Source organism: Panthera leo, chromosome E2 (genome assembly GCF_018350215.1).
Source record: "Panthera leo isolate Ple1 chromosome E2, P.leo_Ple1_pat1.1, whole genome shotgun sequence".
Classification (NCBI taxonomy): Eukaryota; Metazoa; Chordata; class Mammalia; order Carnivora; family Felidae; genus Panthera; species Panthera leo.
The window spans coordinates 34,372,165-34,400,115 of NC_056693.1; the positions used below are offsets into that span (position 1 = coordinate 34,372,165).

Consider the following 27,951-nt stretch of genomic DNA (forward strand, 5'->3'; position numbering starts at 1 on the left):
CCCACCCCATCCCACATCTCCTGTTATCCAGTCTGGTAGGAGGCAGCGTGGTGCCGGGGCCTCCAGGGCCAGCCCTCTGCTGCTCCCAGGACCCCAGCAGGCATGGCCTTGATCCTGGTCTCGTTCAAGCCATAAGCATGAGTGAAGGAGCCTGAGTACCGTCCCAATCCCTGCAGCCAGGCTGTGTGCCTGGTGTATTACAGGTGTCCTCAAACCCCAGCACGGCTCTCTGCCGCAGCCCTATTACTGTATTTGCCTTACAGAGGAAGGAACAAGCTCAGAGAGGTCCCCAGCTTGTGAGAGGAGGGTCTGCGCTCGGTGTGCCTGACTCTAAAGCCTGTGCCCCTCACCATCTCCGGGCGTCCGCTTGGGCGCGGAGGCCTCTGCGGCCGCTGGACCCCAACTTCACAGCGCCCAGCAGCGTTCCTGGGTGGGTGCAGCGGCCCCCTCTGCAGGCGGTCGCAGAGTGGGGGGGAGACAGGAGGGCTGGCCAGTTCCCCACGCTCACCTTTCACAACCCAACCGATGGTGCCATGGAGCAGGAAGGCTGAGAAAGAGGCCACAGGAAGCCGTGACGCTGCGTGGGGGGAGGGGGTGGAGGCAGGCCACACAGCAGAGCCTGGGGACAGAGGGACACATAGACACCGGGCTCCGGCCAGTGCGGACAAGGCTGACCAAGGATGGTGACACCCGGGGCCCTGAGGGTCCTGTTTCTCCTGCTCCTCCTGCTCTGGGCCTCAGGTGAGCAGCTGGTTCCTCATTCCCTCTTCCCGAGCCCGGGACACCGAGGGATAGGGGCCGGGGAGGGGGAACAGTCGGGGTGTCTTGAGCATGTGTGTCCAAGGAGACCATTCTGCCAGCCTCTGCATCTTCTCTCACCTCATCCTGAGTTAGACGTCGTCATGATGAACTCGAGTCAGCGCTGGGTCTCAGGTGCTCTCCTTCCTCCCCTACTCTGGGCTGTGGCTTCCTGGCGGGCCTGGCTCTGGGACACAACTGGGCCCTGCGCACGCTCATATCCAGCTGGCCTCTGAGCTCCCGGGGGAGGGGACAGGACGCTCTGGAGGCTGAGGCCAGGTGGGGCTTGCACTGAGCTCCCCCATGGCTCCCCCTGCTCCCGCCAGCTCTCCTCTCCCTGACCCGGCAATGGCCTCCTAGTCTCCGGTGAGCCAAGCCGGGAACAAGGCTTCCCGCCCCTCACCCGCTATCAGCCTTGCATACGTGGTGGTTCTCCAGAGCAGTTTGAGGACCCCAGGTCTTGCCCTTGCTGTACTCTCTCCCGGGAAATCTGAGCCCACACCTGGCCCACCTGGCCAGCTCTCACCCTCCTTGGCGCCCTGTGATGTCTGCAGTGACCCTCTCAGGCAGAAGGGGTGCTCCCAACTCATGCCCTGTGTGCCCCTCCTGTTTTGTTCTTTAGTGTTGTTATTTTACAAGTTTTTGAAGTTTATTTTGAGAGGAAGAGAGGGAGAGGCAGAGAGAGAGGAGAGAGAGAGTGCCAAGCAGGCTCCATGCTGAGAGCACAGAGCCTGAGGCAGGGGCACAATCCCACAAGAGTGAGATCATGGCCTGAGCAGAAATCAAGAGTTGGACGCTTAATCGACTGAGCCACCCAGACGCCCCATTCTCCTGTTTTGCTCTTGACTCAGTGAGTGGCCTGCATGCCGGTTCCCTTATGTGTCTGTGCAACACGAGGTCATGTGGCTTTCATGGGGTCATGGAGTCACATGGGGTCAAGCTCTTTGGGCTTCAAAGAACCTTTTTCTCTTCAATGTTGGGAGATTCGGCAAAGTGCAAAGTTCAGTCGACTCAAAAAAGGGGGGGAATGATGATGTTGTCCTCCTGGCAGAACAAGCCGTCAGGCAGAACGCTTCACAGATTGACCCCCTCCCCGGCCACCACGATAACCAGTGGTGGCTATTGTCCGGTCTCAGTGGGCACCATAAGGACCCCGGGCCCTTCACAAAAGCGGTAACTACGCTGGTTGGGGCTTCGAGGCTCACCACAGTGACTGGGTTTATTCTATGGTCGATGTGGGAGCTCCTGTTTGGGCAAAGCGTCAGCCATTTGAATAGTATGAGGAGGCCTGAGAGATTTATATGTTTATATGTAAAAGTAAGTCTCCTTCTTTTGTGGATATTTATGGGTTACTCAGCATTGTCTGCTCCTTGATTGATTCATTCGATAAACACTGATAGTGACTTCTTTGCAGGGCCAGGCCCTGAGCCAACGAGGCTGGGCTGTGGCAGAGAAAAGCAGTCGCCTGATGCTGAGCTGTAGGGAGGGGCAAAAACCGCCCTCTGACTTCCGGCCTGCTTCCCACTTGACCATGGATCGAGGTGTTCCTGGAGGCCAGCTCCTGGGGCAGATCAGGATGGGGAAGTGTAGTGTAGGTCTTGAGGTGGGGACTGTCATCATCTCACATGGGCCTGGTTCAGGCTGTCTCTGTCTGGACTAAATGCTTCCAGTGTCTTCAAAAAATATTCACACAAAAAGATATTTAATCATCTTTTCTGCCCTCGCCAAAAGCTTCACATACACGACTGTGCTAACATTTTGAGGCAGGCAGGAGGGCGGCTATGTTAACACCCGCCGGGGTGCCACCTGTGCCCAGCACCCATTTGGGACCCCTCAGGCACAAAGAGGGCTAGGATTACATAGAGAATGGCACCCCCACTCCCTTTCCCTCTCCTCTCTCTCCCCCTCTCTCTTTTTCCCTCTTTTCTTTCTCTCTTCCTCCTTTATTTAAAAAGCAAATGTAGATCATATTATACACATGCTCATTGAGCATTTGCTTCTTCCCCTTAAACGGTGTCATGAAGATTTTTACAATCTAACAGAAAGTTAAAGTTTCTTTATAGGTTACTTAAAACACTGTCATCATAGATCTGATTATTATGAAATCCACTCTAAAATGTAATTTTTTAAAGTTTATTTATTTATTTTGAGAGAGAGAGATGGCGCAAGTCGGGGGGGGGGGGGTCAGAGAGAGAAGGAGAGAGAGAGAGAGAGAGAGAGAGAGAATCCCAAGCAGACTCCGTGCCGCCAGTGCAGAGCCCGACGCGGGGCTCGAACTCATGAACCGCGAGCTCATGACCTGACCTGAAACAGAGTGTCAGATGTTTAACCGACTGAGCCACCCAGGTGCCCCTAAAATGTAATTTTTAAAGCCCTACATTACTCTAACTTTGATCTGCCATTATCTGTGTCTCTATCTTAAAAATTAGCTTGTTTCTTTTATTGTGAAAGTCATGTTGTGTGTGATTTCTTGAAAAAGAACCCACACACCAGAGAAGGGTACAAGTAATGAAAAGTAAGTGTCGCCCCACCCACCTCACCCTTAGCACCGCACGTCCTAGAGGTAGCCCCCCCTTAACCGTTCCTGGTGTGCCCATCGGAAAGGCCAAGGTGCACAGGTTGTCAAGACACCCCCACAAATGGACAACGGATAAAACAATGCAGTTCACAGGAAAAAACATACAAATAGATGCTCCGACTCCTTCTTAAGTTAAAACAAAAATATAATTTTACTCCTCAGGTTGGCAAAGGCTTGCAGGTTTGGGGAAGTCTAGGGTTAGGAACATGTGGGTCCATAGCCACTCCGTTTGCTGCAGGTAGAAATAGGTGCTTCCCCTTTAGAAGGAAATTTGGTAACACCTACCAATTTTTAAAAGCTCAACATTTTGACCCAGAGATTCCTATGATAGCAATGTTTTCTATGAATTCTTAACACAAGCTGACAAAGAGGTAAGCAGTGTTGTTCAAAACAGGAAAAAAAAAAAAAAGAGCGACAACCTTAAAAGCCGGCCAACAGAGGAGCGGTTGAACAAGGGTCACAAGACCCACCTCACGGAAGGAACAGTGTTCAAGTGTCCACAGAAAGACACGATCGGCAGGTGCCGACGTGGAAAGCTCTTCAACATATATTGCTGAGCGATCCCAGTCACGTACATTTTAAAATGATTTATATCGCAACACTCGCCTACACATAGGAAATTTCTGCAAGGTTGTGCAGTAAATTGCAAAGGGTCGTGAACTCTGGAGTGTGAGCTGGGAACTGCAGGGAGTTTTACTTTTCATTTTATGTCCTTGTGTACAGTTTAATGTATTTTTTATTTAAATTTTTGTTAATGTTTATTTATTTTTGAGAGAGAGAGAGAGAGGTACAGGGCATGAGAGGAGGAGGGGCAGAGAGAGGGAGACGCAGAATCTGAAGCAGGCTCCAGGCTCTGACCTGTCAGCACAGACCCTGGAGCAGGGCTCGAACTCACGGACCGTGAGCTCATGACCGTAGCTGAAGTTGGACGCTAAACCGACTGAGCTGCCTAGGTGCCCTGTACGGTTTTTTTAAAAAAAGAAAACAAACCTCTGTCCGTGTATTAACTTTGTTGAGAGACAGGTAACTATGTATACATATACATACACCCAGCATAAATACACAAATACATAAAGAGTCGGTTTTACAATGAAATTCTCACCTCCTGGAATAAGGAATACTGACTCTCTGTACATCTACGATGAGCGATACCCTTCATGTGTTTGAACTCTACTCCTCCCCCAAACTCACAAGGAAGGTACTATTAGCCCCATTTAGCTGATGAGAAGATGGAGCCTCAGAGAGTTTAAGTGGAAACATAACAGTTTAAGTGTCCCTGAGGTCACACGGCGAGTAAATGACTCAGAGCTTCCATTCCATGCCCCGTGCCAGGTGAAAGGGGAACTGAGCGAGAAGTCACGGAAGCTGGTCTGTCGTCCCGGAGCTGCCCCCCCAGCTAGCTGGTGACCTCACTCAAGTCACTGTGCCCCAGGGGCCCTCAGTTTGCTGTGTTCTCCCCCTACCCCAGGAGGTAGCCTGTGAGGGTTGTAATGAGAACGTGGGGGAATAAGGCAAACTGAGACAGAATATGCCCAAGGGTTATACCACTAGGCCACAATTGCAAGGGCTTTGGAATGTCTGATATGGAACAACTGTGGAAAGCCCAGCAGGCTCCCTGGAGGAGGTGGTAAAGGGTAATAGGAGCCATGTGCCAAGCCCTTTGTACACACTTTCCCCCAAAGCATCCCACCGGCCCTGTGAGGTCAGGGGTAGTAGCTCCTTTTGCTTGGGAAACTGAGCCCAGCTCAAGTGCGCTTAGTTAGTGTAGATGGTTGGAGCTGGAATTTCAGCCCACGTGACCAGACCCTGGGGCCTGAGCATCTTACCCTCTACCTTTCGCCCTTGCTGCCTCCCTACCCAGACCCTTCCCACCTTCTGCATCCCTCCTTCAGGTATGGAAAATTCTGAGATCCTGGAGCAACCGAGAAACGTCTGCCTGGGGCTCATCAATGAGGGCAACTATGAGTCCTTCTACCTGGAGAACACAGCTGGCTGCTTCACAAAATGCAGGCAGTCAGGGAATGAACCCTGCGACCTGAAAAACTTACAGAGGTAAGGGGGCCCTCTGAACTAGAGCAGGGATCTGGGGCTCCTTCAAGGGTGGCAGGGAGGCTGTTAGGAAGAGACAGAGCTATCAGCCCCCACGGCTCCAGAAAGTGAGGCTGCCCTCTCACCTTCCCACCCCGTTGACACCCACATTCCCTCCAATCTACTCACTGAGACCTTTCTGATCCAGGGGATGCAGGGACGAATCAGCCCCTGTTCCTACCATTGTGGAGGGTCAGACAGGGGCCCAAATGATGATGACTCTAGAGTGTGGTCAGACAAAAGGGTGGACAAGGTGCCGGCTTAGCTCAAAGGAAGACTGCCAAGGCTTCACGGAGGAGGCAACTCAGGAAAAGGCTTTGAAGACTCCATGGGAGTTTTCTAATTGGACCCAAGCAATGTTAGGGGATACAGGCAGCAGAACTTCAGGAGTGTTGGGGGGGAGAACCACACTGCTTTGAAATGTGAAAGAGTGACATTCTGGGGATGCAGGCAACAATGGGGAGGTGGGCTGGGTAGGGGAGAGACTAGAAATATAAGCAGGGACCAAAGTGTGAAGGGTCTTGTAAGTCGTACTAATGTGGGAGGAGGCAGAGCAAGGACAGATTTTTAAACAGAAGAAAAGCATAGTCAATTTCGCACTTTAGAAAGATCACTCAGGTTTCAGGGAAGGATACAAGGGTGGTGGTGCAGGAAGAGACTTGGACCAGGATGCAATCACAGTGTCTGCGTAGGAGTGAATCACCTGGGTAGGTGCTAAATCACCACCAGCAGCACCAATTGGCTCTGTGCACCTGGAAAGGAGGGATGAATTAGAAACACTGTATGACGCAGAACCAGTAAGACCAAGAGACTGATAAGGCCAAAAAATTAGAGAGAGTGGGTCGAGGGAGAAGGGGTTTAGAATACATCTCTAAGAATCATCTCTAAAAATTTTTGCCTCTCTCCCCTCCAATCAAAGCTGGCTATAACTGAATTCTTCTAAGATATGCAGGACAACCTCATAGCTGGCACTCAATTCATGCTTGCTGAAAAAAAAAATGAGTGAAAAGCCTGTGTTCTCAGGCTCGGTGTTAAGATGGCAATCTGATTGAACTATGTCATTTCAGGGGCCTGAAAACACTCCCATTCCCACCGGCACCTGCTTCAGTAGCTTCTTAGCTCTGGGAGGCTATTCAGGGATAGCTTGTGCTCTCCTGTCTGTGCTCTTCTATGATGGGGATAAACACTTTGGAAAAAGCAGGGGCTCTGGGATCAGAAGATGTGGATTCTGTTCCCAAGTCATCAGTTAACCAAGTTACCTCCTTTATCATCACAACCCTCTGAAGTGGGTCCGGCCATCAACTCATTTCAACATAGGAATTTAGGGAGAGGGCACAAACATTTTGTCCATAATAGGGCCTGTTATGAATAACACTGCCATGAATTTTTAAAATAGATCTTGCCATCAACATTTTCGTACATGTCTTTTCATGAACATATACACTCATTTCTCTTGAGTAAATACCTAGAAGGGAATCGATGTCAAAGGTATGATGAATTTTAGTAAGCGTTGCCATAATTTTCCGTGGTGGCCATATCAGTTTACATTCCCACCAGTAATGTGTGGGCATTCCAGTTATCCCACACCTTTGCAATGCTTGGTATTACCAGTCATTTTAAGTTTAGCCATTCTGGAAAGGATATAGTGGTATCTCATTTCTTTTTATTCATTTTGATAGCTTTACTAAGGTATAATTTATGTACCATCCAATCTATACATTGTTAGGGTACAGTTCAATAATTTATGGTATATTATGCAGTGTGTGGAACCATTATTATGATCATTTTAATAACACTTGCATCAGCCCCAAAAGTACCCTCGTACCTGTTTGCAGACAATCCCTGCTCATATACCCAGCCACAGCCAACCACTGATCTGCTTTCTACCCTATATATTTGCCTTTTCTGGATATTTTCCATAAGGGACTCATACAATATGCTGTCTTTTAAATCTTGCTTCCTTCACTTACCATGGTTTTGAGTTATATTCATATATTAGCATGTATCAATAGTTCTTTTTTTATTACTGAGTAATATTCCCTTGTGTGGACATACTACATTTTGTTTATCCATTCATCAGTTGATGGACATTTGAATTATTTCCAGTTTGGTGATTATGAATAATGCTGCCATGAACGTTTGAATTCAAATCTTTGTAGACATATGTTTTCATTTTTTTTGGGTAAATACCTAGGAACAGAATTGCAGGGAGATCTGGTAAGTATATGTTCAGCTTTTTAAAAACTGCCTGACTATTCCTCAAAGTGTATCCTTTGCTTTTCCATCAACAAAAGGACTGCGGGTCTAAAAATCTTTGCAACCTTGTCAGTTGCAAATCCAGTAAGTGTGAGTGGTATTTCACTGTGGTTTTAATTTGTGTTTCACAAATGACCAATGATGTTGAACATCTTTTCATGTGCGTATTAGCCATTTGCATCTTTTCTTTGGTGAAATGATTATTCAAATATTTCCCTCATCTTTCATTAAAAAAATTTTTTTAATATAATTTATTGTCAAGTTGGCTAACATACAGTGTATACAGTGCGCTCTTGGTTTTGAGGTAGATTCTCATGATTCATCGCTTACATACAACACCCAGTGCTCATCCCAACAAGTGCCCCCCTCAATGCCCATCACCCATTTTCCCCTCTCCCCACCCCCCCCAATCAACCCTCAGTTTTTTCTCTGTATTTAAGGGTCTTTTATGGTTTGCCTCCCTCTCTGAAACTATTTTCCCCCTTCCCTTCCCCCATGGTCTTCTGTCAAGTTTCTCAAATTTCACATATGAGTGAAAACATGTGATATCTGTCTTTCTCTGACTGACTTATTTCACTCGGCATAATACCCCCCAGTTCCATCCACATTGTTGCAAATGGCAAGATTTCATTCTTTCTCATTGCCAAGTAGTATTCCATTGTATACATAAACCACATCATCTTTATCCATTCGTCAGTTGACATTTGGGCTCCTCCCATAACTTGGCTATTGTTGAAAGTGCTGCTATAAACATTGGGGTACAAGTGCCCCTATGCATCAGCACTCCTGTATCCCTTGGGTAAATTCCTAGCAGCGCTATTGCTGGGTCATAGAGTAGTTCTATTTTTAATTTTTTGAGGAACCTCCATACTGTATCCAGAGCAGCTGCACCAGTTTGCATTCCCACCAGCGGTGCAAGAGGGTTCCCGTTTCTCCACATCCTTGCCAGTATCTGTTGTTTCCTGATTTATTCATTTTAGCCACTCTGACTGGTGTAAGGTGGTATCTCAGTGTGGCTTTGATTTGTATTTCCCTGATGATGAGTGATGTTGAGCATCTTTTCATGTGTCTGTTGGCCATCTGGATGTCTTCTTTGGAAAAGTGTCTATTCATGTCTTTTCTTCACTTGATTATTTTTTGGGTGTGAGTTTGATAAGTTCTTTATAGATTTTGGATACTAACCCTTTATCTGATATGTCGTTTGCAAATATCTTCTATTCCATCCATTGCCTTTTAGTTTTGTTGATTGTTTCCTTTGCAGTGCAGAAGTTTTTATCTTGATGAGGTCCCAATAGTTCATTTTTGCTTTTATTTCCCTTGGCTTTGGAGATGTGTCAAGCAAGAAATTGCTGCAGTTGAGGTCAAAGAGGTTGTTGCCCATTTTCTCCTCTAGGATTTTGATGGTTTCCTGTCTCACATTTAGGTCTTGCATTCATTTTGAGTTTATTTTTGTGTATAGTAAGAAAGTGGTCCAGTTTCACTCTTCTGCATGTTGTTGCCCAGTTCTCCCAGCACCATTTGCTAAAGAGATTTTTTTCCATTGGATACTCTTTCCTGCTTTTTCAAAGATTATTGGCCATACATTTGTGGGTCCAATTCTGGGTTCTCCATTCTACTCCATTTGTCTATGTGTCTGTTTTCATGCCAATACCATACTATCTTGAGGATTACAGCTTTGTAGTAGAGGCTAAAGCCCAGAATTGTGATGTCTCCAGTTTTGGTTTTCTTTTTCAACATTACTTTGGCTACTCGGGGTCTTTTGTGGTTCCATACAAATTTTAGGATTGTTTGTTCCAGCTTTGAGAAGAATGCATGTGCAATTTTGATTGGGATTGCACTGAATATATAAACTGCTTTGGGTAGTATTCACATTTTAACAATATTTGTTCTTCAAATCCATGAGCATGGAATGTTTTTCCATTTCTTTGTCTTCTTCAATTTCTTTAAAAAAATTTTTTTAACATTTATTTATTTTTGAGAGAGAGAGAGAGACAGAGCACGAGCTGGGAAGGGGCAGAAAGAGGGGGAGACACAGAATCCAAAGCAGGCTCCAGGCTCTGAGCTGTCAGCACAGAGCCTGACTCTGGGCTCAAATCCATAAGCCGTGAGATCATGACCTGAGCCAAAGTCGGACGCTTAACTGACTGAGCCACCCAGATGCCCCTGGATTCTATATTGTTTATTTCTGCTCTGATCTTTATTATTTCTCTTCTTCTGCTGGATTTGAGGTTTCTTTGTTGTTCTGCTTCTAGTTCCTTTAGGTGTGCTGTTAGATTTTGTATTTGGGATTTTTCTTGTTTCTTCAGATAGGCCTGGATTACAATGTATTTTCCTCTTAGGACTGTCTTTGCTGCATCCCAGAGGGTTTGGACTGTCATGGTTTCATTTTCATTTGCTTCCATATATTTTTAAATTTCTTCTTTAATTCGCATTTATTCTTTAGTAGGATGTTCTTTAACCTCAATGCATTTGGACATTTTCCAAACCTTTTCTTGTGGTTGATTTCAAGTTTCATAGCATTGTGATCTGAAAATATGCATGGTATGATCTCAATTCTTTTATATTTATTGAAGGCTGTTTTGTGACCCAGTATGTGATCTATCTTGGAGAATGTTCCATGTGTACTTGAGAAGAATGTGTATTCTGCTGCTTTTGGATGAAAAGTTCTTAATATACCTGTCAAGTTTCTCTGGTCCAGTGTATCATTCAAAGCCATTGTTTCTTTATTGATTTTTTGCCTAGATAATCTGTCCATTGCTATAAGTGGAGCATTAAAGTCTCCTGCAATTACTGTATTCTTAGCAATAAGAGTGCTTATGTTTGTGATTAATTGATTTATATATTTGTGTTCTTTCAATTGGGGGCATAAACATTTATAATTGTTAGCTCTTCTTGATGGATAGACCCCATAATTCTGATATAATGCCCTTCTTCGTCTCTTGTTACAGCCTTTAGTTTAAAATCTAGTTGGTCTGATATAAGTATGACTACTCCATCTTTCTTTTGACTTCCAGTAGCATGATAGATGGTTCTCCAGCCCCTCACATTTAATCTGCAGGTGTCCTCAGGTCTAAAATGGGTCTCTTGTCGACAGCATATAGATGGATCTTTTTTTTTTTTTAATCCATTCTGATACCCTATGTCTTTTGATTGGAGCATTTAGTCCATTTACATTCAGAGCTACTATCGAAAGATCTGGATTTAGTGTCTTTGGGTTATCTGTAGGTTTCATGCTTGTGGTGATGTCTCTGGTCCTTTGTAGTCTTTGCAGCACTCCACTCACAGAGTCCCCCTTAGGATCTCTTGCAGGGCTGGTTTAGCGGTAAAGAACTCCTTCAGCTTTTGTTTGTCTGGGAAAGCCTTTATCTCCTTCTATTCTGAATGACAGGCTTGCTGGATAAAGGATTCTTGGCTGCATATATTTCCTATTCAGCACATTGAATATTTCCTGCCACTCCCTCTGGCCTGCCAACTTTCAGTGGACAGGTCTGCTACTACCCTTATGTGTTTATCCTGGTAGGTTAAGGCCCATTTGTCCCTAGCTGCTTTCAGAATTCTCTCTTTATCTTTGTATTTTGCCAGTTTCACTATGATATGCCATAGAGAAGACCTATTCTTGTTGAATCTGAAGGGAGTTCTCTGTGCCTCCTGGATTTGGATGTCTGCTTCCTTTTCCAGATTAGGGAAGTTCTCAGCTATAATTTGTTCAAGTACACCTTCTGCCCCTTTCTCTCTCTCTTCTTCTACTTTAACTCCTATGATAGGGATATTATTCCATTTCATTGAGTCACTTAGTTCTCTAATTCTCTCCTTGTGGTCCAGTATGTTTTTTTCTCTTTTCTTGGCTTCATCATTTTCCATAATTTTATCTTCTATTTCACTTATTCTCTCCTCTGCCTCTTCCATCCTTGCTGTCACTGCATCTAGTTTATTTTGCACCTCATTTACATCATTTCTTCATTCGTTGTGACTATTCCTTAGTTTCTTGATCTCTGCAGCAATAGATTTTCTGCTGTCTTCTATGCTTTTTTCAAGCCCAGCGATTAATATTATGACTATTATTCTAAATTCTTGATCAGATATATTGTTTATATCTGTTTTGAGCAATTCCTTAGCTATCATTTCTTCCTGGAATTTCTTTTGAGGAGAACTCTTCCATTTCATCATTTTGGCTAGTTTTCTGTCTTTACGTGTTTTAATAGCTTGTTATGTGTCCTGCACCTGTGAGCACTACTATATTAAAAAGGGGTCATATGCCGTCCAGGGCCTGGCCCTTCAGGAGGTGTTTTTGGAGTGTGTTGTGTGCTGTCTGTTGTTGTGACTCTGGTTGCTTTATCTCTCTACTCGTAGTGGTGGTTTGGACCTTCCATCAGGTGTGTTTTGATTTGTTCATTGAAGTAACCCTGGAAAAAAAATTTTAAAAAACGGGGGTGGTGGTTGCAGAAGAAGCCTTATCCCATACAAAGAGAGAAATGACAGGGGTGGGGAAAAAGAAAAGAAAATTGACCAGGGAGAGTAACTATACAACTTAATCCAGAGAGAGAGAGAGAGAGAGAGAGAGAGAGGAGAATAAAGAAGAAGGAGGTACAGAAGAGGTTTAAAACAAATAGATTAATTACGTCTGCTTAAACAAACCAACGGCCAGAGTAACCAGACTAGAGAAGGGAAGAAATAAGAAAACGAAAAGAAAAAAATATATATACGTAATAAGAATTGACCAAGAATTAAGTCAGAAGATGCAAAACCACTGGACTGATATCTGATGGTGCCTTGGAACCGGTGGCTGTGCTGGTCTGGAGGAGGGGCCGCCGGGCGAGGTCAGTGTCAGTCTTGCTCTGGTAGATACACAGTTACCAGGCATGGAGGGGTGTGGTTTGGTGCAGGCAGGTCCTGCCTCCACTGCCAGCCCCCTGTCTGTTCCTGAAGCCCCACTTTGTTGGTGATGGGAAGAAAAATGGTGACACCCCAGTCTCTCCTCCCTGGACTGGGTGACCCAAACCACTCTGTTCAGGCCGTCCTCACAGTGCTGTGCAGGTGTGAGCAGGCCCATTAGTTCCACTCCACAGTCTCCCATTCCTCCCAGATGCTGGGATGCAAACCCCAATGTCTTAAAGGATCCCGCCCCGCACGCCCTGGTTCCAGGATAGTGCCACTCCGCCCAGCCGGCAAAGGGTCTCTGGCTGGTGGGTGCAAGCAGGGTCTTTTGTCCTTGGAACAGCTCTTGGCCTTCTTCCCACTGCCCTCCAGGGAGGGGATTGCTTTCTCCGACCGACCGCAGACTGCGCCTCTGAGCTGGCTACTGAGCCCAGGGCTGGTTCCCCTCCCCGCAGGCATGTGAACTGGGCAGCTGGCCCCAGTCTGGGGAAAACCCCAAAATTAGAAATTGGATCTTTTTCTGTTTTTTTCCGATCCCCGGTCCGTAGTTTTTCTCTTGTCCAAATACAATCCCACACTTCCACAGCCTATCTTTCTCTTCCTTTTGTCTCTGCACAGAAGGGGATCCCTGCCCTCCATTCCTACACCACTTGTCTTATCTCTCCCAGTTCACAATCATGCACCTATGGCCCGCCAAGTTGTCCCCGTGGGCCCCTAGAGACGTTTCTGTCACTCTTCAGCCCAGACTCTTGGAATTCCAAATCCTCTAGCCTCAATACTGCTGCGTTTGAGGGACAAGAGAACTCCGGGTCCCCCTACTTCTCTGCCCACTGTTGACCTGCCCACCTTTCCCTCTTCTTTTAAATTGGGTTTTATCTTCTCACTATTGAGTTTTAAGAATCCTTTCTATATTCTGGATGCAAGTCCTTTATCAGATGTATGATTTACAAATATTTTCTCCCAGTGTATGTCTTGTCTTTTTGTTTCTTAACGATGTCTTTTGAAAATCAAAAACATTTAATTTTGAGGAAGTCAAATTAAAAATTTTTTTTACATTTACTTATTTTTGAGAGACAGAGAGACAGAGCACAAGTGGGGAGGGGCAGAGAGAGAAGGAGACAGAATCTGAAGCAGGCTTCAATGCTCTGAGCTGTCAGCACAGAGCCTGACGCAAGGCTCAAACTCACAAACCATGAGATATGACCTGAGCTGAATTCAGACGCTCAACTGACTGAGCCACCCAGGCGCCCCGAGGAAGTCAAATTTAAATGTGTGTGTGTGTGTGTGTGTGTGTGTGTGTGTGTTTGATATCGTATCAAAGAGATGTTCATCTAGCTACAGATTTTTCTAAGTTGTCTTCTACAAGTGTATATGGTTTTAGCTCTTATAATTAGGTTATGCATTTGGAGTTAATTTTTTGTGCACAGGGTGAGGTAAATGTCTAACTTTATATTATTATTAGTTATTATTAATTTTTGCATTTAGATGTCTAATGGTTACAGCACTATTTGTTGAAAAGAATTCTTTCTCCATTGAATTGTTTTTGGAAGGGCATTCCATTGATGGGCTAAATGGAAGCTTTTGGAATGTCTTCTCCCAACCAAGATAGTAAGCCAGAAACCAAACTACCTCCCTGGGGAGAACTGCAGAGATTCATGTCACCAGGAAAGACTTGAAAGATGCAGGGGTGGTGATGGCTCCCATAACTCCATTTACCTCACCATAAGTCAGGTGGGTGTTGGAGAATGACTCTGGACTGTCTTACACTAATCGGGTGGTCACCACCAGCAGCTGCTGTCCAATTGCAGCTCCTGTCCCAGATGAGTACGTTTACTCAAACAAATCAACACACCTCCCTTGGAAGTGGATATGTAGCTACTCCATGGCCAATGCACTTTTTTCCATACTAATTTTCAAGGGCTACTGGAAGCAGTTTACTTCTACCTGGCAAAGCCAACAATATACTGCACAGTTTCCTCAGGGCTATGTCAGTTCTCTTGATCTCTGTCATATAGTTCACAGAGACCGTATTAATCCTGACATTCTATACAGCATCACTCTGGTCTGCTTTATGGACAACATCATGTTGATTGGATCTGATGAGCAGAAAGTGGCAAGTAGTTAAGATGCCTTAGGAAGATGCAAGTGAACTAGAACATGGGAAATAAACCCCACAAGAGTTCAGGGGCCCCTCCCTTCAGGGAATTTCCTAGGTATTCAGAGGTCTGGAGAACATTGAGATATCCCCTCCTAGGGAGGTTAATAAAAGGCAAGCTGTTGAAACTCCCACCACTTAACAATGTAAAAACAGGCACAATGTGGGAAAACACGTATCATGCAAACGTGAACCAAAGATGTCCGACTAGCTATGTTAATAGCAGACAAAGAATATGATGTTTAAATGGGTATCAACTTTGTAATTAAAAATTACAACCTTACATATATGCGTTAGACTTTTTGACTCTATGTTACATTTCACAACTAAAACAATTTTTAAAAGTGCTCTGGAAACTAGATCAGGAAATCTTCCCTTAAGAAAGTGAATTGGGAGCAGGGCACCTGGGTGGCTCAGTTGATTAAGCATCCAACTTTGGCTCAGGTCATGATCTCAGTTTGTGAGTTTGAGCCCCACGTCGGGCTCTGTGCTGACAGCTCAGAGCCTGGAGCCTGCTTCGAGTTCTGTGTCTCCCTCTCTCTCTGCCCCTCCCTTGCTCACTCTCTGTCTCTCTGTCTCTCTCTCAAAAATAAATAAACATTAAAAATATTTTTTTAAGTGAATTGGGTTGTTTTGTGAGGTCAAAGATTTTTAAACACACACACACATACACACACACATAGAAAGAGAGATACAATTAAGTGCACAAAAAATATTGAATTTATTTTATTTGGTAACCATGAAAATCACAATATTTTTTGTTTAAAATTTTAAAGGGTAAATAAAAAACTAGACTCAGTGTAGCTCAATCAGTAGATTTCGACAACCTCACCCCACTGTTTCTAGCTGGATGGTGTTCTAATTGCTTGCCCCACCTAAACACATTTGCACATATTTGCATGGGTTACTCTCTATAGTGTGCAATATAAAGCCTCCCTTTTGTCACCCTGGCAGGCTCTCCTTAGCTACTCCTTTCCAACAGCCTTGATCTGGTTGTATCTGGCTGTATCCCCTTCTCTCCCATCGCTACCTCAGCCCTCACGTATTCAGAGTTGCTAAGGAAAGGTAGGCAGCACATCTCAGGAACCCAGCTTAGGAAAAGGAACTCTGGTCACGGGGATCTTTCAGTACCATGGAGAGTAGGGGGGGATGCGGGGGATGGGGGTTGCTTTTAGCTGATGGCAAAGGGTCTGTGATAAAATAAATGGCAATTAACTTTTGTGTTCTCTGTACTTCTAACACTGGTTCAGTGCCCATAAGCCATTTCCCATACAGTTCAGCCTTTAGAGGGCGAATTCCCAGTATGTAGGCAGCGCTCAATAAATGTGAGTTGGCACTCATGCCACGCAATTACATCCTACTGTTTGAAATACTCAGAGGATTACATAAGGAAGATATACAAAGGCCACTAAGTACATGAAAAGATGCTCACCATCATTAGTCATTAGGGGAATGCAAATTAAAACCACAATGAGATACTACTTCACACTTACTGGGATGGGTATCATTGCAAACAAACGAATATAAAATGAAAATGTCAAGCGTTGGCAAGGATGTGGAGAAACGGAGCCCTCGAGCGTTGGTGTGAAAATGTCAACTGGTACAGCTGTGGAGAGCAGTTTGCCACTTCCTCGAGAAGTTAAACACAGAACTACCATATGACCCAGCAATTCCACTCCTAGGTATATACCCCCAAAGAATTCCAAACAAGTCCTTAAGCAAAAGCTTGTACTTGAATACAAGCAGCCCTGGGTATCATAGGCAAAAAGTGGAAACAAGCCAAATGTCCATCAATGGATAAGTGTATATAGAAAATGTGGTATATTTATAGAATGGCCGTTTTATTCAACCATAACAAGGAATGGAATACTTGCACATGCTTATACAACATGTATGAACCTTAAGAACAGGCTAAATGAAAGAAGCCAGACACAAAGACCAGATATACAATTCCGTTTATAAGAAACTTCTAGAATAGGCAAATTCATAGATTAGTGTTTGCAAGGGGCTGAGGGAAGAGGGAAAGGATGGCTGCTTCATGGGTAGAGGGTTTCCTTCTGGAGGGATGAGAATGTTCCAAAGTTAGATAGCGATGGTGGTCACACAACACTGTGAATGTATTTAATGCCGCTGAATCGTGTACTTTAAAACGGTTAAAATGGTAAACTTTACGTTACGTATATATTGTTACCAAAAAAGACAAACACATAAACTATTCAGAGGGACTACTGGCCGGAATCTCCCAGAACGAGCCTGGCTTGCTCTCACGACACCCTGCTTCTCCTGCCGTGATCCCAGGGTCTTTTCTTTGATATTCTGGGTCATCCCTCCTCCCCCAGGAACCTGATGGTGGCTTCCTCGTCATCCAGGCTGGGGACCAGGTGAGTGCGTAATCCCAGCCTGCAAGACTCTATCTATTCTCCCTGATTCCCGGCCCTTTGCAGATACTGGCTGAAATACGAGTTCCATCTGGTGGAGAATCAGATGGGGATAGTGAATACGTCTTTTTTGAAGGCTGTTGTCCAGAGTGTCAGCACCAACATCTCAGAAGACCTGTTCTTCTCTCTGACGCCTTCCCAGGTGAAGAGGTCCCTGTCCCTGTTGGCTGTTTCTGGCTCCATTTCCCTCAGACGTATTTTTCAGAATTCTGAGAGACTACTGGTCTGTGCTTGGTGCCCACCAAACTAAATCCCTCGCCTGTCCCATTTGGTAGTGCTCTGCCTCTTTGCTAATGGGTGCTAATGGGTGCTAGGGATGAGTGGATCCTGGTGACAGATTACCCAGGGTGGAGAAAGACGCATAGGGAAGATCATCAAATTGAGAGTCAGGGCATCTGGGTTCCAGTCCTGGGCTCCCCACCCCCTCCCTAGGTGTCTTCCAGGAAACCCCTTCCTGTCTCTGGGCCCCGGAGCCCTCATCTGTAAGATGAGCACTAAGGCTCCTCCAAGGTCAGAGGTTCCCTTCTGCCCTCCCTCCCAGGGAACACATTTGAAACCAGGTAAAGGCGCACCTCACCATACTGCAAAGGGCCCCACAGGCAGACTCTAGATTTACACTGGTCTGGATTCAAATCCCGGCGCTGCCCTTTACCAGCTAATGTGATACTGAGCTCACGACCGAAATTTTCTGAGCTTTGGTTTCCCCAATCTGTAAAACGGTGACAGTAGTGCCCACTTTCAAGGTTATGGGGGGAGCAAGTGAGATAATGCACAGGGAGTCCTGGGTGCAGGGACTTCACTCCCTTAAGGAGGGAAGCTGAGGATGATGTTCAGGCGGCAGACAAGTTGGCTATCATCAGAGTACTTCTAGGCCTGTCTGGAAAAGGAGCGATGAAAGAGAAGACCTTTCCCAACCCTTTATTTATGTGACCCAAGCAGCTGAGCCCTCTGCTTGGGGGCACCCGCTGGCCCCAGAGATCACCCCCATGTTCTTTGACAAGGGTCCAGATGGGAAGGACAAAGGTGGGGCTCTCGCCTCCTACCCTTAGCTCCTCCTGTTCCAGTGTCCACGGGGTGCTTTTGAGGCAGGACCAGTTGGGACCCGGCTGCAGCCCAGTGGACCAGTGAGGTCAGAGAATGAACAAATTACCAATGAAATTTAGTATTTTAACCATTCTCAGCTTTTACCAAATATGTTGTCAGGCAGGGGGGAAATCACATTCTATGTGTTTTGTATTCTCTGCCTCTGCTCTCGTGGTCTCCCTTTCTGGGGGACTTTATTCTTTCCAGTTATTCCTGCTTCAGAAGCCAGACACCATCACCATAAAGCCCTACATAATTACAAGGGCTGGCAGGAAGCTGGCCGACCCTCCTTCACACTTGTAAACTGAACTTCACCGACTTCTTTGGGTCTGACCCTGACGAGTGGCCACACAGGCAACTTGTTAGCTCCATTCTCCATATTGGGAAAACTGAGGGTCCATGAGGCTGGGGCTTGTCCAGGGGCTCACAGTCTGGGCAGAGCAGAGCTTGCAGTGTGCCTCCAGGTGTCCTGCCTCTCAGAGTGATGCCCTCGGGCACCACCCCTCCACCCAATGCCTCAGTTTCCCCTCCCAACTAGGGGAATGGCAAGACGGGTGTGTTGGAACCCTGGGGGAAAGACGGGAGCTGCGGGGTCTGTGGCTACAGGTTCCAAGGCCAGTGACAGAGAAGGAGCATGAGCCCCCCGACAGAGTCCGGCTGCCCCGGAGTCTCTTTGAATCCCTGCAGGACAGCAGTTCGGTGGTCCGGCTGGCCATCACGCTCCTGGACATCGGTCCAGGGAATCTCTTTAAGGTGAGGAGAGGCCTGATGGAGGCTCAGGGCAGCTCAGTGGGTCAGTGCTCAGTTCACCAGGGACCTGTGCCCCAGCTTGCCCTCTCTCGGGTCTTTGCTGTGGGTCCCAATGGGGATGGAGGAGGTGATGAGCCTCCGGAGAACGTTTCTAAAGCAGCCCAAGGTCATCCCAGACTTCTGTCCTCGGAGTCTGTGCACTGCAAACTCGCACTGGTCACACACACTCAGATGTTTGGACCCCACGCACCAGTGTCCTTGGTTGGACCTGTACGTGTATCCCAAGCATTCATGTCCCCTTGTGTGTCCTTGTGGATGTACAGATGCACATATTCTTTCAGATTCCTGGTGTGTATGTAATCGCGTGTGCTCCTGTGTGACCGTGTCCACACAAGCGAGGGTACCCAGGTTCTTGCAAATGTGTACCAGGCATGCCTGTCCAGAGGTGTGTAATCCACTCACGTGTAGACACAGTGCACGATGAGTGTTCCTATGGGCCGGTGCTCACCCCCCGTAGGCACCCACTGCCCTCCAGTGGGACAGCTGGTCTTTCTTCTAGCCCTACGCTTCTCCACCTAAGTGGGCAGAGGAGCCCTGGGGCCAGCAATGGAGAGCTGTTGGCCGCATGGCTTTGTGACCATTTGGCCTGGGGTGTTGGGCTCACTGGGGTCCAGCCTGGGCAGGGGACTACAGGGAGCAGCAGGAGGAAAGTCGCCCATGATCCCTCGGTCCCCTGGTCCCCTAGCCACAGACTTTACTCTCTAGGCAAGGGTGATGGGTCCTGGGTGTTCCCAGGAACCCCCACAGAGTTTGGTTGGGACAGCCCCTTCCTAAGCCCAGCTCCCCATCTCCCTCCACAGGGCCCCGAGCTCAGCCTGGAGGACAGCAGCAGCGTGTTGAACAACCGCGTGGTGGGCTTGAGTTTGGGCAATATATCTGTCAGCAGGCTGGCTGAGCCTTTGGAGATCACCTTCTCCCACCAGCGCCCACCCTCTGTGAGCCCCTATTCTGGGCCTGGCAGCTACTAAGGGGCAGACAGGCGGGTGGTCACCCACAAGCACACAGGCAGACATGCATAGGACTCTGCACCTCCCATCCTTCCACAGCCACCCGGCAGAAGCCGCAAAGACCATACACATGGCTGTGCCCAGGGACACATGCCACCTGCACACGAATGTCCATTTGACCCCCAGGTCCCCTCGCACTCGTGCTTTTGGGCGTTGCACATAGGGCCTGGCAAACCCACCAGCATGCCACCCACATACATGCTCCCTCAAAGGCACATGCACACAGACATGCAACCCTCCCACTCACAGCCCCGCGCCTCTCACGCGCTGGTCCACGGCACTCCAGATGGTGCAGTCCGTGGTCCTGTGTGACCCACGGGGTGAGCCTTGCTTTCTACCCAATGCACACTCAGCGGGGGGCGGGGGGGGCATGCTGTCCTCTCCCCTCCTCTCCCCACACTCTCCTCGGCCCTCTCTCCTCTCCCAACCGCCCCGTGCCTCCACCCTGATGTCCATTCTCTGGTTTCAGAACATGACCTTCAGCTGTGTATTCTGGGATGTGACTAAAGGTAGGCAGGGAGAGTGCGGGCTCCCTTGGCGAGGTGGGGGGCAGAACGCCACCGGCAGGGCCCCTCCCCCTCCCTTCCTTCCTCTCTGTTCCCCTCCCCTCCTCTCAGGTCCCCGCCACTCCCCCATATTCCCATACACTCTCCTATGTTCCCCTCCCTTCCTCTCCAGGGTCAACAGGAGACTGGTCTTCCACAGGCTGCTCCACAGAGCTCAGCGCCAAGAGGACTGTCTGTCGCTGTGACCACCTGACCTTCTTCGCTTTGCTGCTGGTAACAGCCCACCCGCCCTGATCCCAGCAGTTCTGGAGGCACCGAGGCTGCCTGGCAGGGGCCAGGGGCTTTGGGATGTGTGGGGCCTGGCCTCTGACTGATGCGGTTCCGGTTCCGGGGGTGTTGCCCACAGAGGCCGATCTTGGACCGGGCCACGGTGCAGGCCCTCATTCGCATTTCCCAGGCTGGCTGTGGAGCCTCGATGATCTTCCTGGCCTTCACTGTTGTCCTGTATGCTGCCCTGAGGTGGGTGACCCCCCTCCTCCCCACCCCATGTCTCCCTCTTGTCCTGAAAGGCAGGAGAGGTGCAGGCTAGAAAGTACACTGCTTGTGCAGCATTATAGATATCCTCTCCAAACCCTAGTTTCCTCATCTGTAAAATGGGGTTGGGGGTTGAAGTGTCAGAGTTATTTCAGTTGAAAGTGGCAGGAACTCAAAGTCACTCAAATATAATGGGGCATATGTGCTTCCTGTAAGGCAGCCTTCAGGCATGGTTGGATCCAGGGGCTCAAAAGACTTGCTCTCCCTCTGCTTCTCCCAACTTTGCTCTCTCCTTTGTCAGCCTTGTCAAGCAGCTTCTTCACACTCAGGGAGTCCCAGCCTTGTCTTCCTAAGCAGTGAATTTTCTAAACAAAGTTCCAGAATTAAAGCCTTTTTCTTTTAACATTTTATTTTGAAATTGTTATAGACTGACAGGAAGTTGCAAATATACTACATAGAGTCCCACAGTTTTTTTCCAGTGATAACATTTTATATAACTGTAGTATTAATACCCAAACCAGGAAATTGGCATTGGTACAGTGCTACTAACTAGAATACAGTTTCCACAATTTTTTACATGCATTCCTTCCTCTGTGCACGTGTGTGTGTGTGTGTGTGTGTGTGTGTGTATTTCTATGCAATTTTATCCCGTGTATACCAGAGTTGAGTTTTGCTCTAAGCTGAACCATTTGCCCATGATGGAACAGGTCACTGTGGTCAAGGGGTGGGTTACACTGATTGGCCAAGCCAGGTCATGTGCCTGCTTTTATTTGAACTAACAAAGGGTCTACCTCAGCCAAACTGCAGGGCTGAGAGCGGGAAAGGGGGTTCCTCAGGGAAACCCGTTCCAGAAGGAGGAGTGGGTGCCGGACAGGCAGAGATCACTGGCCTGTGCTCAGGTTCTCTGGGTCCAGGCCATGGCCGAGGGACCCACAGGAACTGTCGGCTTGAAGGAGCCTGTGGGAGCAGCCACATGCCCCAGCCTGCCCTGGACCCCAGCCTCCCCACCCATGACTGACCTGGAGCAGCCCTGGGGTCTCCTGACTCGGTCTGGGGCCCTCTGACTGCCCTTTTCCACGTGCCTCTCTGCCTCTGTCACCGTGCGGGCCTGGGCCGCAGCCCCCAGCAGCCCCACTCCCTCCGTCTCAGAGCAAGCCGTGAGTGTGAGCGGTGCCACCCCTGTCCCCAACCAAGCCCCCGCCTGGGACACAGCCCCCATCCCCAACAAGCTGAGCATGACCTGCCAGCTGGCTGCGCCGCTGGACCCTGTGAGCCCGGCTTGGAGCGCCAGAAGGAATCGTCACCAACTCTCGAGGGTGGGCCCTGGCGTCTCAGGTGAGATGCACATTATGCCTCATGCTCCTGTCCAGGCAGCCCTGGGCTCTCATCCCTCCAGTGAGAGCCCTGGGGATCTGTTTGCTAGGAATTCAGAGTGTGAACTCCACGGACAGGGAGTGAGCCTCCGGCCCTCTCCGGGCTTCATTCTCCCTACTACGTCCCAGCCTCCTGCACCCGTGCCCAGTCCCGCAGTCCATCTACTCACTCAACCAAATGCACGCAAGGCTGGCTCCGGCCTACTGTGCTAGCCCGAGGTCACAGCCAGAGAGGAGGGGGGTGGCTACAGTGAGCTGCAGGAAACTTCCAAATCAGCCTGGAATAAGTGGCAGTCAGAGACAGCTTCCTCAGAAGGAAAGGCCCAGGGAAGTTTTGAAGGAAGAGTAGGGAAAGGCATTGAGAGCAGAGGGAAGAGCAGGGGCAAAGTCCGGGAGGTGTGGAAAAGCAGAATGCGCTCAGGGAATTGCAAGGAATGCAGTTTGACCAGAGCATTGAGTCAAGGGATGAGGCCAGCAGGATCTGGACCCCACGGGACCCTGAGGGCCATGAGATGGCTTCTGCACCTGAACCGGACAGCATCCACACTCCAGCTGCTGGCAGGGGCGGAACAGAGGAGGTGGAATGGAGAGGCCGTGGTGCCCCATGGGAGCCGCGTCCTCTTGCAGCCTCTCATTGGCCCTTCTCACCCCAGGTTCTACCGGCAGCGGTTCAAGTCAGAAGATGCCCCCAAGGTCCATGTGGCCCTGAGCATTAGCTTGTTTCTCCTGAATCTAGCCTTCTTCATCAATGTGGGGCATGGCCGTGAGCGGTCAGATGCCACCTGCTGGGCCCGGGGGGCCATCTTCCACTATTTCCTACTCTGTACCTTTACCTGGATGGGCCTGGAAGCCTTCCACCTCTACCTGCTCGTCATCAAGGTCTTCAACACCTACTTTGGGCACTATTTCCTGAAGCTGAGCCTCGTGGGCTGGGGTAGGTGCAGCTCAGACAGGCAGTGAGCATGGCTGGCCCTGGGAGGGGGACAGGAGGGAGAGCCGCCTAGGGCAGAGAGGGGGCTCCCTCTGTTGTACAGGCTCAGGACCTGGGGGATGGGCCGCTGGAGGGGATTTGGGAGGAGGACAGGCCAAGGGAGCCCAGCAATGCCGCAGCCCCTCCTGTTGTGCACAGGCCTGCCTGCCCTAATCGTCATTGGCACTGGGAGCGCCAACAGCTATGGCCACTATGCCATCCGCGACAAGAAGAACATGGCCACGCTGGAGCTGTGAGTGGTGGCTGTGGGAGCAGGGGTGACATCAGGTCCCTGGCTGCACATATCTGGGCCAGAGGGATGTGGGGAGAGGAGGGAATCCTGGGAAGAGAGACTGAGTAAGTCAAGGCAAAGGATCCTCCAGCTAGCTCATGGCCTGGAGTGGTAAACTGAGGACTGGATGGAGAAAGCTCAATGAGACAGGGGGTCTGAAATGGAGGAAAGCGAGCTGAGGCAGGATGCCTTGCTCTAGCCTGGGCCACCACCGGCGCCTATGGTACCTTTGGGCAAATTTAAAAAGGTGCTCTGCCAACCTGTCATGCCAGGGGCTCAGCCCCACCTGCCCCCTCAGCCAGCTGCCCTTGTGCAGGACACAACCTGCCCAACACTGGTGACAGCCCTGGTTCTCTCTGGACTCTGCCTCTGAATTGCTGTGTGGCCTAGCCTGGCCCCTCCCAGGGCCTCAGTCTCCTCATCTGTACAATGAGGTGTGATGAGCATACTCTTTCACACCCTTTGCCCTGCAGTGCGTGTTGCACGGGGCTGAGCTGAGCCTCCCCCAGAGTGCCTTCCCCGGGGCCATGGCTCTGTGCTAAGAGAGGCTGGTGGGGCCTTGGTCTTGTTCCCAGGACCTCAAATGCAGGGGCCACAGGGGCTAGAGAGGTAACATAAGCGCACGCGGTGGCCCAGGGGGAGACTGCGGTAGACTGGCAGTCACACACCCATCTATCGTCCCTCTGGAGGGCATCCACAGAGCTGCTGGGTGTCGTTTTACAAGAGAAGCAGAAATCTGGATGCTTACGCCAAGCCTCCCACTTTTTAAAGGGTGGTTGTTAATTCAATTGTTTAACAACATGATGTGGGGCAAATGAAACGTGTCTTTGGGCCTAAATTTGCCCCTTTGCACTCGCTGGTCTAGGAAGAATTTTATTTTTATTATTTTTTTAATGTTTATTTTTGAGAGAGGGACAGAGAGAGAGGGAGACACAGAATCTGAAGCAGGTTCCGGGCTCTGAACTGTCAGCACCCACTATGGGGCTCAAACCCACAAACTGCGAGATCACGACCTGAGCCGAAGTCGGACGCTCCACCGGCTGAGCCACCCAGGTGCCCCTGCCCTCGCTGGCCTAAAGAGATGGCAGACAGGAGCCTTTTGACAGCCCCTTCCCAGGAGAATAGGGCGTTGGCGGGTAGCAGTGGGGGAAGGAGTCTTCTTGAGCACAGAAGGTCAGTTAGGGAAGACTGCGTGGGGCTTGCTGGACAGGGCCACCTCTCCGACCCCAGGGGCCGTCTACTGCCTCCAGGTGCTGGTTCCGTGAGAAGACCGCTGTCTCTGCCCTCTACGTCACCGTCCATGGCTACTTCCTTATCACCTGCCTCTTCAGCGCTGTGGTCCTGGGCCTGGTGGCCTGGAAGATCTTCACTCTGTCGACTGCCACAGCAGGCAAGGAGCAGGGACCGAACTGGAAGGGAGTGCTCACCGTGCTGGGCCTCTCGAGCCTGGTGGGTGTGACCTGGTGGCTGGCCATCCTCACGCCCCTGGGCCGATCCACCATCTATGTCTTCGCGCTGTTCAACTCCCTGCAAGGTGAGGCTTCCGGGCCAGGGCGGTGGCGGGTTGCCTCACCTGCAAGGGGTGCTTTGGGGGCACGGGGAGGAGGCAGACGGCGAGAAACAGGATTCCACTCAGGCTGGCTCAAATCAAGGGCTCTCCCAAGGACCCCAGGACGGGCAGGCTGACCGGCTTCGTGGGAACGGGTACCAGAGTCAGGAAAAGCCACCCAAACCAAAGCAGATACCGCCTCCATCTTTTTCTCTGGAGCTGCGTGTAGTCTCTCACCTTCTGTCTGTCCCTTCTGTCCTCTGTCCCTTCTGTCCCTTCCTACCCAGGCTCGCAGACGGCTTCTTCCACCCTCCGTGACCTCTGTCTAGGGAGGGTGCTCTGATTCAGTCCGGTCCGTGTTTTTAGGAGAGTCAAGGATCAGATTGAGCCATCTTGGTCCAGTCAGCTGTGACCTGTAGGGCAGGGTCACGTGATGTGATGGCCACATGACATGGACAGTCTGTAAGGAGTTGTGCTGGCAGAAGGAAGTGATTAGCGGAGGAAACGATGGGTAGGTGTGCTCCTTGCTCCCCACCTCGTCCTCCCTCTGATTTCCCAGCAGAGGAGAAGGCGCCCAGGGTGTGGGTGACGGTCCCCCCATCCTCTTCGCTCCTCACACAGTGCCATACACACAGCTTGGTAAATAATTAATGTATTTATTTTTGAGACAAAGAGCGAGAGAGTACAGGGGACGTGCAGAGAGGAGAGAGAGAGAATCCCAAGCAGGTTCTGAGCTGTCAGCACAGAGCCCGACGTGGGGCTCGAACGCACAGACCACGAGATCGTGACTTGAGCAGAAGTCAGATGCTTAACCGACTGAGCCACCCAGGCGCCCCCATCTTATTTTTTAAAGTTTTTAAAATGTTTACTTCTTTTTGAGGGAGAGAGTGAGAGAGAGAGAGAACACAAGCAGTGGAGGAGCAGAGAGAGAGGGAGACCAAGGATCCGAAGTGGGCTCCACGCTGACAGCACAGAGCCCAACTCGGGGCTCAAACCCATGAACCGTGAGATCATGACCTGAGCCAAAGTCAGACGCTTAACTGACCGAGCCACCCAGGCATCTCACTAGACTTCATAATGAGTACCTGAGACGGTACTTGTGGGGGACACAGTAGGCCTTCGGTCTGTGCGGACTCTGTCAGCAACAGCAGGCTCTCTGAGACGATCCCGGGGGAAGAAACAGGAGCCCGCATCTGGAACATCTGGGGCTGGGGAGGCACACACCTTGAAACTAGATTATATCATTATTCTTCTGGAGGTCGCTCTTAATATTTACGCCTGAACGCTTTGCCCTACCGAGTTGTCTCAGCTGAGTGTGCGGGTCTCAGTCCATCTCTCTTCCTCCCAAACGCAACAGTCCCTACACTTCAGCTGCCCTGGAACGCTTCTCAATAGTTTATCGTGGTTAAAACTTGCGGTGTAAATTCCTTTTAAGCACACACAAAGTTTTAACTTTTCTATCAATTTCTGTACTTGCTACACTTCCAATCGCTCCCACCTTCCCCCTTCTTCCTGCTGGGGTGCATCCTGTAATCATCCTTCGTGGAGGGGGGTAGAGGAAGGTCACTATAATGGTGGCTGTTCTGTATGTCTGAAAATGCCTTTATCCTGCTCTTTCTTTTCTGTGATAGATGTACGCATATGTGATTTCATGGCCTCCGTTTTTCATTTCCAAGATTTCCATTTGGTTCTCTTTCAGGGGTTGGCTTCATTTTTGCCTGATTTTTCCATACGTTCTTGAGCTTTTGCAGTGGAGAGATTTCTCCTCCGGATGGCCGCCAGCCAGGCTGCCCAGCGCCCTGCCGGTCCGACCCCAAGCTCATCCAGTCCTTCTCCTTTCTGACAGGTGTCTTCATCTTCTGCTGGTTCGCCGTGCTCTACTTCCCCAGCCGGACTGCCGTGTCCTCCTCTTCTGGCACCGCCAGAATTGACCAGGTCCACACCACGTCTCAAGAATAGGGGGCCTCCGTGGGGTCAGGCTGGGAGCCGGCCGCACATTGTGGACTCAGCTCTGACTCCCTGTGTGAACTCAGGCTGCTCCTTGCCTCCTTCTGGCCTTCAGTTTCTATGTTTGTACAATGTGGCTGGGGAAGGGAGGTGTTGGGGGCCAGTTTGGGCCACCTGGCCTCAGTGGTTTCATCCAGATACTTCTATGGGTCCTAGAGTCCACAAATCCAGGATTGCGAGAGTCTGAAGACCGCTGCCAGCATAGAGCAGTGCCCTCACCTGTACCTGTACCTGCACCTCCTGCCTACAGAGCAAAACAGCTTATCTCTGCCATTGGCCACCTCTGGTTGTAGTCACAGGGGACTCTGTTATCAGAATTGCCCCTTGAAGGAGTCCCGGCCTCTCCTCTTCCTCCCTCTTACCACTGCCCTCTCACAACACCACCCTCTGGCTGCCTGTCCTCAGGCACTGGGACAGTTGTGCACTAGAGGTTTGGGTCTATCTATGCAGAGGAGCCCCTGCCACCAGGGACCGCCCACCCTCCAGCTGTCTGGGGACACTGAATTTCAGAGAATGCCACTTACTCAATAGTGGGTGTGATACCATAAGCAGGCTCCCCTCCCCACCCTGACTGCCACACGTGTGGCCTGACCTCTGATCTGCTGTCATAGTGGGGTGGAAGGCAGATGGTC

The 27,951-nt window shown here is 49.4% G+C and overlaps 1 protein-coding gene across 7 annotated transcripts; it reads left to right on the plus strand.

The window, feature by feature from the left end:
• The first annotated feature begins 627 nt into the window (after positions 1 to 627).
• On the plus strand, positions 628 to 27,590 carry ADGRG3 (adhesion G protein-coupled receptor G3). Of its 7 annotated transcripts, none has more exons than XM_042919456.1 (13): positions 628 to 741; positions 5,269 to 5,428; positions 17,195 to 17,330; positions 18,878 to 19,024; positions 19,882 to 20,016; positions 20,558 to 20,597; positions 20,767 to 20,867; positions 21,001 to 21,113; positions 22,248 to 22,463; positions 23,155 to 23,435; positions 23,631 to 23,724; positions 25,014 to 25,297; positions 27,159 to 27,590. In XM_042919456.1, exons 1-13 carry the CDS (start codon positions 681 to 683, stop codon positions 27,269 to 27,271), a joined length of 1,881 nt encoding a protein of 626 aa, XP_042775390.1. In that variant the 5' UTR covers positions 628 to 680; the 3' UTR covers positions 27,272 to 27,590. The 7 variants fall into 7 exon arrangements, with proteins under 7 accessions (XP_042775390.1, XP_042775392.1, XP_042775391.1 ...); XM_042919458.1 differs by having other exon boundaries at positions 22,278 to 22,463; XM_042919457.1 differs by having other exon boundaries at positions 20,794 to 20,867.
• The last annotated feature ends 361 nt before the right edge of the window (positions 27,591 to 27,951 follow it).